Here is a 14,751-nt window from a genome sequence, read left to right as displayed (position 1 = left end):
TACCATACCGGTGATTCTCGACCATTGCAGTTGCTGCAACCACAATCTTGCTCCTGGTTCTGGCGAGCCATTTGTCATGCTCTGTTCAGGATGAATCCTTGCCTTAGGTTCCATTAGTCTGTTAGTGTTCTCTCAGATGTCTGGCCCTGTTAAGAGTTTTATTGTTTTCAAAATATTTCTTAATTTTCTTATCCATTAGAGATGCTTGTTTCTTTAAATTTTTGACCGTTTGGTTTTCTCAACGAAGAGCCACTTCATTTAAAATTTTTAAACTTGGACTACATTTTTCTCACAAAGAGTTAATATTTTCACTTTTATATATAATACAGACAACTCTTCATTCTCTTCTTTCTTACAACCTCATTCTCTCACACACAAAATTAGTAAATATATGGGCATACTTAGGGTGCAGCCTGAAGTACAGAAAGTGTGAGCTTTATATCCTAAAAACAATATTTCTACAAATCCATCTGTATAGTAGAAAAATAATTATATTTAAAAAATTATCACCTGCTGAACGATAAACCACGGGTTTCTTTCATCCTCCAACTCCCCTGCCTGCAGTTTTGGCAGTACGTGAATGTGGTCTCATCCCTACCACACAGTCTGTTCATCTTTATGGTGCATCATGCTCTGTCTCTTGCGCGCGAGTCCATATCGTCTCTTATCCCCGCGCCTTGGACCACCGATCACAATCACACCATCAAGAAGTGGTCTCCGATTTACCGGAGAACTCAGGGCATCATGGCCCCTACCAACACCACAATTCCCTGTTCCCAGGATCGCATCAACAAGCAGCCACACCAGCAAGGTCTAAGGGCACCAACAGCAAGACAATGGCAGAATGAAAATAGATGAGAAAGATGAGAAAGCAGCAGCAGCACATTTGCTGCTAAGATTTAAGCATCACAGAACTGCTAACAAATAAGATAAGCAAGAAACTACTCGAATAGTCATAAAAACAATTATATGAACAGATCTAATCAAATATATTAATGAGTAAACAAGAAACCATGCAAACATCTTGCTGTTAATTAAATTTAAGATCACCAAAAAGTCTGACATCCCTATTCTAAAGCGAACAAAACTTGAACAGAGTGGGCACCATCAAAATTTGCTCGAGGGATGGGCAACATCCTCCTTGCATATCCGCAAAGAAACCCATCTGAATATCCCAGACAAAATATGGAAGCAAGCTATATACTCAGACAGTAGCAGCAGCACCAGAGGCAGCAAGCTGCTTCCTTGCCTCCTCGATGATGCTGAGCTTGATACACTTGCCTTTGGGAAGAGAAACCCATGGCTTTGTCCCCTTGCCAATGGTAAAGACATTGCCAAGGCAAGTTGCAAACTCGTGACCAAGTGCATCTTGCAGGTGGATAGTCTCAAAGCTGCCCTTGTGCTTCTCCCTGTTCTTGATAACACCAACACGTCCCCTGTTCCTTCCACCAGTCACCATAACAACGTTTCCAACATCAAACTTGATAAAATCTACAATCTTGTTAGTCTCCAGATCAAGCTTAATGGTGTCGTTGGCTCTAATAAGGGGGTCTGGGTAACGAATTGTATGACCATCATAAGTATTCAGATGAGGGATGCCTTTCTGACCAAATTGAACAGACCGGACCTTGCATAGCTTGAACAGAAAGATAACAAAAACAAAGAGTATTTAAGACACTGTACAACAAAAACCTTTTTGCTAAATGTGTTAAAAGATACAAAGAGTAGTCTGAGATTGATCCAAGTGTTGAAATGAATTCATTTGAACAGAACATTGATAGACAGACTTCCAGTGCATCTTTATGACAATTCATTGCTCAGTAATTTCAGGAAGATCAAGGGCATGGTATCTAGCATGTAAAATATACTTTACATGGGTGGAATAGTTTTATAAGCAGTTAGGCATTGATTGGTCAAAAATTAACACAAATTAAACCATCTCAACAGCAAAGAACCAAGCAAAGGAAAAGATTATAGTAGTCGCAAAGTTTAAGACTAACGATTGCTGATCAAAAAGCAATTTGCATCGAAACGTTATAGTGTTTGAGAAAGCAAAGGCATGTTTGTTGATTTTAGAACAGGCAACTTATGAGGAGGAAAAAAAAAAAAGAGGGCAGGTCACAGGGGGGAGGCAGTGAAGCAAAATAGTGATTTCTTTTGATAATTCAACAATCATACATTATGGTGCATCGATGCAAACATCAACATGAAAAGATATTTAGACACAGACCTTAGCCTCCTCATCCTTGATTGAGTGGAGATGGAAGCTTCCCTTGGTGTCATAAAGGAGCCGAAAGTTCTCATTAGTCTTAGGTATTGATACAACATACTGCAAATTACAGAATAGAACAGCATAGAGATAACAAATATGATTAATAATTCCTAAACAGTGCCATAGAAAAGTGAATAACGAACTATGGCTGATCAATATGCATACCCATGAAACCAGCAGGGTAGGTCTTGTCAGTCCTGACCTTTCCATCAACCATGACATGTCTTTGCATCAGAATTGAATTACTTCACGATAAGTAAGAGCATACTTCAACCTATTCCTTAAGATCAGAATGAGGGGTAAACACTCCCTTGGTTTGTGTGGACCGGAAGATGGCTTCGGGGCCTAACACATAACACCTTTATACGGTAAGAAGCGTGGGCTGGAAATAGGAGAGGGGGGTGGAGGGGAGGTGAATGCATGTTGACTTACAAAGGCACCACCAAGCTTGTCCAGCATCCAATGCTTTGGGGCATTAAGCCTCTTCAAATGCTTCTTCAAACCCCTCGCCTGAAGTAAAATAAGCATAGACTTAGGCCAAAAGCAAAATGATAAAGATATACTGTATTTATCACTTCAAAATGGACTAGCACTATGATATTGAACGTTTGCTCATCAGAAATGACTGGGAGCTTGTAGATGCACCCGCAAGAGAAAAGGTGCCAGACTTTCTACTACATATATTGCAGTTATAAGTAGAAAATTGAAAATAAAATAACAGCATACCTTTTACATTGAGCTTTCATGCAAACAAAATAAGCTACAAGTAAAACCAGACAAGAAAAGGGTATTTGATCGGAACATCCATCTTCCATTTCTAAGAACCAGCTGTTCTAGCTTAAAAGGCAAATATCAAGTGACAGGAAAATTGGTTGATCACATTACCATCATAGCTCAAAAAAGTCAATCTCGCTTGATAATAATTTGATTGGTGTATAACAAGCCATAACCTATTCTGGCAGGCCTAAAACAAATCTGTCTTAGCCCAAAGGTGAAAGTTGTGCTTGCAGAAGTCTGGTATAGGCTTGGCAACATATAATAGCAAGAACATCTTAGGGTGTACAATTCACACCAATAACAAGAGAGATCCGTCAATTTTTTTCCAAATCCTAAACAACATATACAAAGGGAACGTATATTTTTCAATTTTTCCATCATCTTTTTTTCCAAAATTTTAAGATAGATAAAAAGCATGGGGTCACGTATACAACAACATCACGCACGAACATAGTAATGATCCAATCTCACAAGAGCCACAAAAAGCTCCCTCTTTTTTTCTGTTTTAGTTTAGAAGATACTTGCACATTAAATTTATGCTCAAGGATGTTTAGAATGAACAGCAATATATGGATCCTCAAAAAACTCATTGCATCAAACAAATAGCCAAATCTGCATTAACAGATACTTACAAAGGTTCTACCCTTATTTTCTCAATCTAAAATCAGAATATTCTAGGGAAACAAAAATGTTTTAAAAAATAAATCTAAATCAAGTGAAAAAACTCAGCAAGTAAAACTAGACAAAAAAGGGTATTTTCCCTGGACAATCCATCTTCTTCCATTCTAAGAACAAGCTGGTGTAGCTCAAATGGCATATACAAAGCAATAGAAAAATTGATTGATTGATGGCACACGGACAAAATTTCGATATTGCTTGTAAAAATTACTGCATGTTTCAATCAATATTCAGACAACAAAAAGAGAGGGATGAATCCAATTAAACGAATAAAAACAAAAAATCTTCAATTGCAAGCTTATATGGCTAACCAAGGGCTAAAAACAGCAGTTAGAAAAATGAGCCATCATCTCGCCTATCTACAACATTCAAAAGGAAGTTAAAGTTCCAGAATCTATTAGTTGAAAAGGAAGAAGACTCACCCGGAATTCGCTATGTTGGTCATTCAACAAAATAAGTTTAGATCCAATATCTGGAAGTGCTCATCCAGATAAATCATATGGAAAACCGATAAGAAAGGTCCACCGTACCGGTACCGGTCGGCGTACCGGTGGCGGCCCGGACCAGTACAAAACTGGTCCCGTGCCGGTGGCGTACCGGTCCGAACCGGTCCCGTACCGGTTCCGTACCAGTTCTTCAACAATAAACTACCGGTACCGGATTACATGCTGATCCGGTACCGGCCGGTACGGACCGGTACGGCAGATCATGCCGATAAGGGATTCATACTTCAAAACGAATGAACAAGGAAACATTTCAAATTGGAAGGGAACTGAACTCGGTACAGGGTAACATTTATGTAACAGAATAAACACACTCTCCAATTTATAAAAGCCATGCAAAGTTATTATTGCATAGCTTTGTTTTTGAAAAAAAAACAATAAATAAAGTTTGCAGGAGAAAATGTTAAACCAAAAACAACAATTTTTGATAACACTGCTATCATATTGCTCAACAAAGTCAAGCATACTAGATAATAATTTGTTTGGTATATAACAAGATGTAGCGTATTTTGATAGACCTAAAACAAAAATTGTTTAGCCCAATTGTCAATGTTTTGCTTGCAGCAGCTTGATATCAACTAAACAACATAACAGAACAACAGTATCCTATGGTGTGCAATATTCGAAAAATATCAACATAGGTCCATCATTTTGTTTAAATCTTAAGTAACGTATACAAAAGGAACTTTTTTCCCAATCTTCCATCATTTTTCCAAATTTTAAGCTGGCTAAATATAAACCATAAGGTTCCATATCCAAAAACATCATGCACCAAGCTGAATGCACACACCAATTTCACAACAGCAATAGAAAGCTCTCCGTTTTTCTGCTTTAGTTTACAGGATAATTTTACATGAGATTTATTTTCAATGATAATTTTCATGAACAGACACTAACGGAGATCCAACCCTATTTTTCTAGTCTAAAACACAAAAACATTCTATCCAAAAAAAAAAAGTGGTGTTTTCTTTTCTTTTTTTTTGGCTTCTGAAAACCCTAAAAACGCGCAATCGCCTGCTAGATCGCACAAACATTGAACAAGCACTGGAAACAAAACCTTAAATCGAGTGGAGATGCCTTGCAAACCCTAACCCAAGATCGAAACAAAAGAAATGGCGAAGAAAAGATCGCAATCATAAAATTAAACTGCATCAAGTAACGCAGATAACATCATTGCTATCGGAAGAAGGGACGAAACCGAACCATTTTGTGCGAGGTCTCGGTTTTCTCCTCCTGCTAGAAGAGCTCGAAGTCGCGCGGAGTTCTCGTTCGACTCGAGGAGAGCAAGTACATAAACACCAGGGTTTACGACAACGGTCTCGCTACGAGATTGCCCTGATAAATAGCGACGGTCCGGAGGGTGACCCCGACCGAGGATTCAACCGGTTCGTTTGGTTTGCTGGGGGGACTGTCTGAGCCAACATCCGCAATCTCAGTAGCAGGTGCTGTATAAAAATAATATGATACGAATATATTTTTATTATCAAAATAAATTTTTATTTTTTTTATTTTTATCCCATCATGCTTCGATATAGACCGGTACATATCTTGATACAGACTAATATGCACCTTGGTACGCCTCGATACAGGTCGGTACATCTCGGTATGGAGCGGTATACCTCGGTGAGGGGCAATACACCTTGGTACAGGAAGTACGAAGCTTGTACTATAACAACCCAAGACCTCATCAAAAAAGTTAGCTGAAAAATATTATTTGGGTATTTTGATCTTGTATAAGTGTCCAAGATTTACCCAGCATATAACCAATATGGGACTAAACATATGTCCGCACGGATCCTCACATACTCCTTCATTTAAGCCCTGATGTCCTTGTCAAGCTAAGGGTTCAAATTCATTCAAATCTAATCCCAAGCACCACGATCGGCCTGTGGCCAGTTCTAATGGATCCATGCTGCAGTGTCCCCTAATCCATATGGGTTATGGGCCGAGTCACCTGATACCATTTGTAACAACCTAGGATCTCATCTAAAAAGGCTAGTCGAAAGATGTAATTTGGGTTCCTTAATTTTGTACAAGCACCCAAGATCTATCCAGCAAATAACCGACATGGGACTAAATACACATCTACATGAGTCCTCACATATACCGACTTGAAAGTATATTTTGTACCGGCTTTCTTCTGATATGGTACAGTATGCTCTATATCGGTATAGGGCAGTATGGCAAACCATGATCCAAGTGATCTAGCACAACTTTTCTCGGGCAAAGAGGACGAGCTACTACAAATAACACGCGAACTCGTTTCTAAAACCGTTGAGTGCTTAATATAATTATAAACCAAGAAACAGTTTGCGACAACATTCAAATGTGCTTGGGCCAACTCAAGCCAAGATGATTTAATTATGCTTGAGACAAAATTAAGTTCATCCTGAAATCATGTTTAAGGCTTGATTGGTCGTTTCTATACGATTAATCTGAAAATTCTATGAGATTCATGGATTAGATCACCCATTTAAATATGATTTCATTCTTCCACCAAGTTTATATTTTTCAAATTCCAGCTTTGCTTGTTTGTTTATGATTTTCGGGTAATTCAAACTCAATTTCAAATGGAGATTGATTGATCATCTAGCCGAGCCTATCTAACAAGTGAACAATTGTTCAATCAAAGCATGGCCAGGTCCAATTGACCCATAAGTTCACTTGGTTTGAAATATTTACTCAATTCCTTGTCCATGAATTTTAATAGCTTTAATGGTAGCTTGAAAAAAAAATCCTAATTCCTGTATCCCTCTTGGATTTATCTTTTTCATAAAAAATAAAAATCTCATTTTCATAAAAATGCTACTTTTTTATTTCGCTTCTTTAAAAACTCGAACTAAACAAGAGTCGACCACACTTTCCGCTTCCTTTTTTTTCACAAACCAAACGATACTCGGTCACAGGGGAACAGCACTTGTATCATTAGAAACATCCATGATTTCATAGGAAAGCATTGAAGAGCATCTTCAAGAATAACAAACTTGAAGATCAACTGAGGAACGACAAGTAGAACCAAACATATCCAAAAAGGTAAGGCAGCACAGAGTACATATGAAATAAGAAGTTCGATCTCCAAGTTTCAATTGAGGTACCCAAAGGAAGGCTTGAATCTAATTAGGTACTAAGTCATGCCAAATAGCTGATAAAAATGTTTTTGCCAGGACAAAATCTTGATGACAGAAAACATATCGAGGACTACTAATCAAACAAAATCCAGAACAGTTCCTACTGTTGCCGCACTTCAGCTTTCTTCTTCTGCCAGAGCCTGTCCAGAGCACCATCCGCATCACCCTGCAAAATAAGCAACAGCAAGACCAGCACAAAGATCAAAGAGCAGATTAGGTTTTATACACCAAGTGTATGGGGAGATAAAACATCTAATACACAACATGTCAAAAACCAAAATGGAATGAGCATCATCTATAACTGCATCACCACAGCTGACTTTGATTTGAATGGCATTCCACTTGTACAAGAGAAAGTGACACGAGAACCAGCAAAGAAATAGAAACAGCGATGGTAAAGCATATCACAGAATGGACTCAAAAATACATGAAAAGTTTTGCAAGTGTCTCCACTAATAACCATAATTATAAATATTCTCAAATATGTCTCCACCAATACTTTTAGCAGTTTCTGAATAATGGATTTAAGGAGGAAAAAAATGAATAACTGGAAGCAATACATATGGCTACCTATCGTAATACCCTCTCCGGAACTCCTTTCCTGGTGCTGTGATTGGCTGTTTGCTACATGAACTAGATGAATTCAATAGAATTGATATATGTAAACTAAAATGGAAAGTGAGTACCAGGGCGTTAGCGACTATCAAGTAAATTAAAAAAAAAAAAAAAAATACACGCCACTAGCAAAAGTTTGGCAGCACCTATCAAAAAATTCAAAGAATATTTGCCACTAGAAAAGTTATGTGAAAATTCAGGACTGAAGAAACTGCAACCATCAACTACATCAAAAGATGGAAGACTGTCAGATGTCCTTCTCATAATATGTGTATTTTTAACAATGAAATTTGTTAGTTTCAAAATAACATAGCTAGGAAAAGTAAAATCTAAAATAGTTTAGACTCCAGACAGTAATATAAAAAACAAAAATAACAATTTTAGAACAATAAAAACTAACTGCTGAATAACACAATCAGCTATTTCGAAATCAGGAATTATAGCATCACAAAAACAAGGAAACGTGCTCATCACAGAGAGTGAAAGATGACAGGCAAACAAGAGAAAATTTTATAGAAAATGCAAAAAATCCAGTTGAATTGTATGACTTGGAGTTTGTCAGGAAGCACAAAAGGATAGACAAAACATGAATGGAGATATGACAGTGGATGTCAGGCAAGACTAGAATGATATAGTTTCAAAATATAGACCAACTTGCTCATGTACCATTAAAATCAAAACATGCCCTTTGAAATATGAGATGCAACTATGGGTTAAAAAAAGTGATGAAGGTAGTGCAAAAGCTTCTCAAAAGCACCCTTGATATAAACAATGATAGATCATAAGATCAGGTTGGCTTATTCTGAATTGTCAAAATATCAATCAAAGCAAAGATAGAGAAGATAAGAATACCTACAGAAATAGTAAAAGAATGGATATAGTAAAGTAGGTTATCTATGTTACAACGGACAGAATTAATGACTAGTCTTTGAACCAAAAGGTCAGGCTTGACATACTTTGGGTCTTGCTTACTACTAATTAGTTCAAAGATGAAGTATGAGGAACAAAAAGTAGTATAAAAGTGAATGTTAGGGTAGAGTAAGTATGCTCTAGTAGTTGAAATCGTTGAACTTCACAATCTAAAATTTCTTCCACCAGTAACAAGAGTAGCATAGGAATCAAGATAAAATGTAGTAAAAATGAGCGAGGCATTAACTATTACAGGAGTAAATAATGGACAAAACTAAGTATCTTCTAGTGCTTCAATTGTAAGGATGGCTTTTACAGAATGAAAATTCTTCTTTGATAACAAAAGAACAGGAGTGAATGATATAAAATAGTAAGTTTAGCACTTAGTGACTAGTCTTCAAATCCTATACTAGTAACAGAAGTGGTATAGGAGTAGGTAATGGAGTAAAGCAGGTATGTTCTGGACTTAGTAGTTAGCAGCAAAACTTTCCTTCTTCCACTAGTAACACATGCAGTACAGGGTGCATGATAGAGAAAAAAGGTGTTTAACTTAGTGACTAGCCTTCACATCCTAAAACTCCCATGTATTTATGGATGCTAGACAAGCTCATCTATAACCATCAACAAGCATTAATCAAAAATGATGGCAGAAATTATGAAAGGTTAGTATCCAGTGTTTGTAAAATTTTGTCCAGTTCTTTTTTGGGCGCGAGCGCCGGGGTGCTCCATGGTCAGCCCATGCTCAGCACCATATTGATTGGATAAGGTTCAGTTGCTGCCAGTGCTTTGAGGCATGCCCATTGCATGTTCAGGTGTTTCTCCTTTAGGCATTATTTTAATTGTCCAGTAAGCTCAATGATGGAGCAATGAGACAGCAAATCATCAATTATAGAAAAAAAATAAATAGAGAAATGAGGAGAGGAAGGAGATAAGGAGAACTGATATATTAGAAGTGAATGAGACATAATCACAAGTTTGTATAGTCTGACAGAATGGTAAATGACATCTACTTTGATGCCCATATCAGCTGATTGAGTTGACAGAAAGATATGACTCCCCTGAGATACCCTAAAATGCCTAATAGGCTGATACAGGATTTGATGCCAAAGGTGAATAATTAGAACATGTGAAGTAAGAATCTCTGCATAGTCTACGAGACTAGAATTTTTTCTTTTTAAGGATGGAGTAAGATGAGAGTTGAGACAATGAATTGTGAAATCCGCCACAAAAGAACTCATACTTCATGCAATACTCAAAAATGCTCAAGTAGTATGCTTGTAAATTTTTCTTCTAGCCATTCAGAGATCCTTGCTAATACCATCATGAGAAATACCTAGCTAATACTCTTATCCCCAAAATACAACAAAATATGAAATCACTTCGTCAAAAAATGACACTTGCAACTTCTAACTACTTTTAATTCTTAACCTTAAAACTTCAGAAGTTGGACCGACCGTGAAATGTCTCTTGTAGACCTCAAACATGTTTCCCAAAGGATACGGGATTGACTAAGTTATATAAACCAAGAAAAACTATTGAAATTCCAAAAACTTGCTAATTACCGGCAGACTGAAAGAGTTTTGGTCATTCCATATGATAGAGCTATGCATCTATGCTATGTCAAGAACCTCAAAGTATGATGAAACCATGCTACTCATAGATTTTCTTGGCAGATACCAGAAGACAGACTAACATGCTCCTGCAAATCTTCCATAAGAATTTGAGCTAAATGGACCCACATCCCTCAAGAACAATATGCTGTTAAAGTGCGAAAACAATTAAAAAATATTTTCCAATATGAATGCAATTAAAAGCATATAGCACACCAATAAAATACACAAGGGAAAGGAGCAAATACCTGAGCCCGTATGAAACCAGAGAGAGCAAACGTGGTGAACTGCCCAGTGTACACCCCATTCTCGTCCAAGTGCCCTATATTGATCTGGACTGAGGCATGGTCCTTCGCAGTAATTAGCCTGTTCGTGGCAGAACTGCAAGAACAGTGATTTACAGATAGAAAGACATTAGAAAAATACCATAATCACCAAGCAACCCTTAACCCAACTACTTGAGGTCAGCTAGGGGAAAAATTAACAAAATAAATACCTTCATCTTCAATTATGTATAAGTATGAAAGAATAGAAATTCCAAATTGGTAAAGTTGAAGGACCCCTCAAACTGTACCATTTTCTGGGGATGTAGAGATCCATCATCTTTCCCTCTTCGTTCTGCATTTTGTCAGTTGATTGGCCGCAAACCTCAGTGCAAAGTGCAAACAATGATGAAAAATTTCCTGAAGGAATACATGCCAACACATTCCGAGTCAAAATCGACGCAGATTGATCAATAATGCTCCCTGCTCAATTATGTTACGAAATCATGTATTCCAACCATATAAAATCCAAAGAGTTGCATTACTGCGCACCATATCTGGTCTCTTAAAAATCCAGTTTTGCCTATTATAGCTCAAGACAAATTACTCGGAAGGACTACAAAAAACACCAAATGTTTGTAGATCCAATATGTTCAGTTTCACATCAAAACAATAGAATTGCATAAAAAGCTACCAACGCATTAAGGCCACGAGTTAATCCTAGTTTGCAATATTACAAAAGGTAAAGTAGAACTCTAACGTCAAATTAAAAGAATACAGAGATATGGATCTAGAAATCTCTGGTTCTTTATCATTTCGCGTGTGACTTATGGATGATTATAGTCCAATTCAACTCCCAAGCATTAACTTGACGCAAAAAGCAATCCAAAAATTAAGAGAAAATCGAAAAAACGTAACTTTAGGTCGTTCACAAGTTTAAGACTAACCGGATATCAAAATGTTATAGCGAAAGAGCGGATCTGTAACCTAAATCGCAAATACAGGAGATATCATTGCTAGGGTTTGAGATAAAGAGTACCGGAGAAGAGGGTGAAGAGGGTGACGCGGTAGCGCTCGGAGCGGAAGGGCGAAGGAAGATACGTTGGAAATCGTTTATATGGGTGATACTCTAAGAACCCTAGTTTCGTGCGAGTCTGGAGAGTTTCACACGAGGCGAGATGGGCGCAGCGAATGCTTTGGGCCGAGACTCGAGTCCATTCTCCCTTTTTTTTCCCTTTCTTTTTTTTATTTTTTTTACTAAATATCAAATTTTGCATAAATACTCACCCAAAATTAATATTTATATATATATTCTCATAAAATACTTGTTTTGCTATTTTTTTTTATTTTTGTATATATACCCACGTCATCAAATGCCAGTAAAAAATTAACGGTTTCAAATTAAAATAAGTAAATACTTTTAATGGATAGATGTGTAAAAAGAAACATTTATAAGACAATCGTCATGGAGGATAAAAAAATAATTTTAAAATTTTATTTTATTTTTAATTAAAATTAATATGATTTTTATTGATGGTGTTAGAAGCATCGTTATAGTAAGAGCATTTGTGCAAAAATAGTGATTTATGAGGGTATATAAATAAATATAAAATTTAAGAGAATATTCATATAAATTTAAATTTTTATAAGGGTATTAATGTTAAAAAAAATTGCTTTTGTATACCAGAGGCCTAAAGAATAGAAGAAAAAGTTAGTATCTTGTAATGAATGCATCAAGTAACAAAATACTATAGGACAAAGGAAGAATCCTGATACAAAACCTCCTGATAGTTGATTGCTTAAGCTACAACCCAATCGGCAACTTAATTAGCTTGTTGAAACACATGGGATGCCTAGAAAGTGATAGCAACAGACTTCCGTTGCCAAATATCCTTCAAGAGTGGATTAGCATGCAATATACATGAAAAGGAGTTTATCAAGAAGATGGTAGTGGGTGAATCCCCTTCAACCCACACCTTAAGTGCTTTGTAAGCATGAAGGGCTTTATAAATGTCATACCATGTTGCAAGAAGCTCTGCATATGGTATTGAAATTTTAGGAATTAATTTACCCACTGCTATGATTAGCCAACCATAATGATTCCTAATAACATGCCCTACCGTAGCCTTCTCACCTCTGACTGAGCCATCAAAGTTGACTTTTAAGACACTATAGTAGGGCTCGAATCGGATCGATATAGATCGGATGCTAGCATATTCATATTCATATATATTGTGTTTGATGAATACAGATATAGATGCGGATGATAGTCGGATGCAAAAAATCATAACTATATTTGTCTTAAACAGATATGGATACAAATCGGATACCAAAAGTATGGATGTCAATATGGATATAAACTGGATAATTAAACTTTATGACCACAAAATCAAAGATGTTACTAAGTGGATAATTCACAACCCAATGTAGGACCCTATGACCAACCCTTGGACCAAAGAGTCTCCTTTGGGGTTAACCCTAACCCCCCTCCTCATCCAACCGGGAATGCATCTCATCCTTGGATCTGAAATTCCCGGGAAGATTTCGAGCGACAGGTCTTAGAGTTCACCCAAGCGGCTACAACTCAAAAATGTTCTCTGGCAAAGAAAAAGATCGCCAAATCGCTGATCTGAATGCCAAGATGGAACAGATACTGGCTATGATGCAGACCGTCATGCCTCAACGCCAGACGCCTCCGTCCCCGGCGACACCAAAAAACAAAGAGAAGTTTTTGATTGAGGGATTGATGTTTAGGGTTTTCTGCTGGAGCCATGATTCAAGTTAATGATATATTAATATGACCATTTATTTTTATTAAATGTTCATGGTGCTTGTTATTAAATTTGAATGGATTTAAATTCTTAATCTGATAGGACGTCAGGGCTTAAATAGGCGTATGGCGTGTGTTTAGTCCCACATCAATTATTCACTGGATATATTTTAGATACTTATACATAATCAAGAAATCTAAATAATACATTCCGACTAGTCTTTTTGGATGAAGTTCTGTGTTACAATTGATCTATAGGAAAGCAAGTATTTGTCACAACATTAGTGGGGGAAATTGTGGCTAACCTTTTTTTTTCCCAAGTGCGGTCAGCATTTATAAAATCCGCCACTTTCACACCCTGTGGAGGAACATCCATATTAATAAATGTAGGCCCACAGATCCTCTAAAAAATCCATCGAAGTGCCATCTCTAAGATGCCAAATAAAATTATGCTGCATATGGTATGCTTGAGCTACAATCCGACACCAAATTGGTGAACATTTAGATAGGCTGATGATAGTCCATTCATGTGCCATGAAACTTATATTCTGTGCCCACATAGAGTGTTGATTAAGGCCCTATTTTGGAGAGCTTTTGGAGGGCCAGAAAGCACTTTCTGACCTTCCAAAAGTACTTTTGGAAGAAAATGGGTATTTGGTAAAAATTTCGGAAAACTATTTTAACTTTTTCAAAAAGCTAAAAACAGCTTTTTGGGAGAAGCTCCATTTTGGAGCTTTCCGAAAAAACTATTTTGAGCTTTGTCGGAAAGCTATTTTTTTAACCAAAATACTCATAATAAAATATAATAATTACATACTTTGTCCCTTTATAAATCTAAAAATCTACTGGAGCCAAAAATCCTAGCCGCTAGACTCCCTTCCGCAAGAAAAGGTGTTTTTCTTTTCTATTTTTGTATGCATCTTTTGAACCATGTTTTAAAAGAAAAAAAATTAATTTCTTCTTTGTACCTTCCAAAATCCATCTTTTGGTTTTTTTTTGTTTTCATCAACCTCGCGGTCCACGCTGAGGTCCTCCTTAAGCGTGGACCGCGATGCCTGCGGTCCAGGCTCAAGCCGTGACACCGTGGACCGCAGCACCGTGGTCCATGGTGCCTCCCCTTGCTGAGATCCTCTCTCCATTACAGAGAGAGGATCTCTCTCTGCCATGGACCGTGAACTCTCACTGTACCCTTACTGATCTCACGGTCCACGATGGACCGCGAGATC

At 37.2% G+C, this 14,751-nt stretch overlaps 2 protein-coding genes across 2 annotated transcripts; both read right to left on the bottom strand.

The window, feature by feature from the left end:
* Positions 1-283: 283 nt before the first annotated feature.
* On the bottom strand, positions 284-5,551 carry LOC103715275 (40S ribosomal protein S4-like). Its single transcript, XM_008802850.4, has 5 exons — positions 5,434-5,551; positions 2,705-2,782; positions 2,438-2,617; positions 2,231-2,329; positions 284-1,636 (listed from the first exon to the last, which is right to left on the bottom strand). Exons 3-5 carry the CDS (start codon positions 2,492-2,494, stop codon positions 1,205-1,207), a joined length of 588 nt encoding a protein of 195 aa, XP_008801072.1. The 5' UTR covers positions 2,495-2,617; positions 2,705-2,782; positions 5,434-5,551; the 3' UTR covers positions 284-1,204.
* Positions 5,552-7,152: 1,601 nt separating this feature from the next.
* LOC103715276 (40S ribosomal protein S21-like) lies at positions 7,153-11,937 on the bottom strand. Its single transcript, XM_008802851.4, has 4 exons — positions 11,795-11,937; positions 11,067-11,175; positions 10,741-10,873; positions 7,153-7,524 (listed from the first exon to the last, which is right to left on the bottom strand). Exons 2-4 carry the CDS (start codon positions 11,114-11,116, stop codon positions 7,459-7,461), a joined length of 249 nt encoding a protein of 82 aa, XP_008801073.1. The 5' UTR covers positions 11,117-11,175; positions 11,795-11,937; the 3' UTR covers positions 7,153-7,458.
* Between the last annotated feature and the right edge of the window lie 2,814 nt (positions 11,938-14,751).

Source organism: Phoenix dactylifera, chromosome 3 (genome assembly GCF_009389715.1).
Source record: "Phoenix dactylifera cultivar Barhee BC4 chromosome 3, palm_55x_up_171113_PBpolish2nd_filt_p, whole genome shotgun sequence".
In the NCBI taxonomy this organism is placed as follows: Eukaryota; Viridiplantae; Streptophyta; class Magnoliopsida; order Arecales; family Arecaceae; genus Phoenix; species Phoenix dactylifera.
Note: the sequence above shows the minus strand (reverse complement) of the source record. Positions and strands in the feature narration are given on the sequence as shown.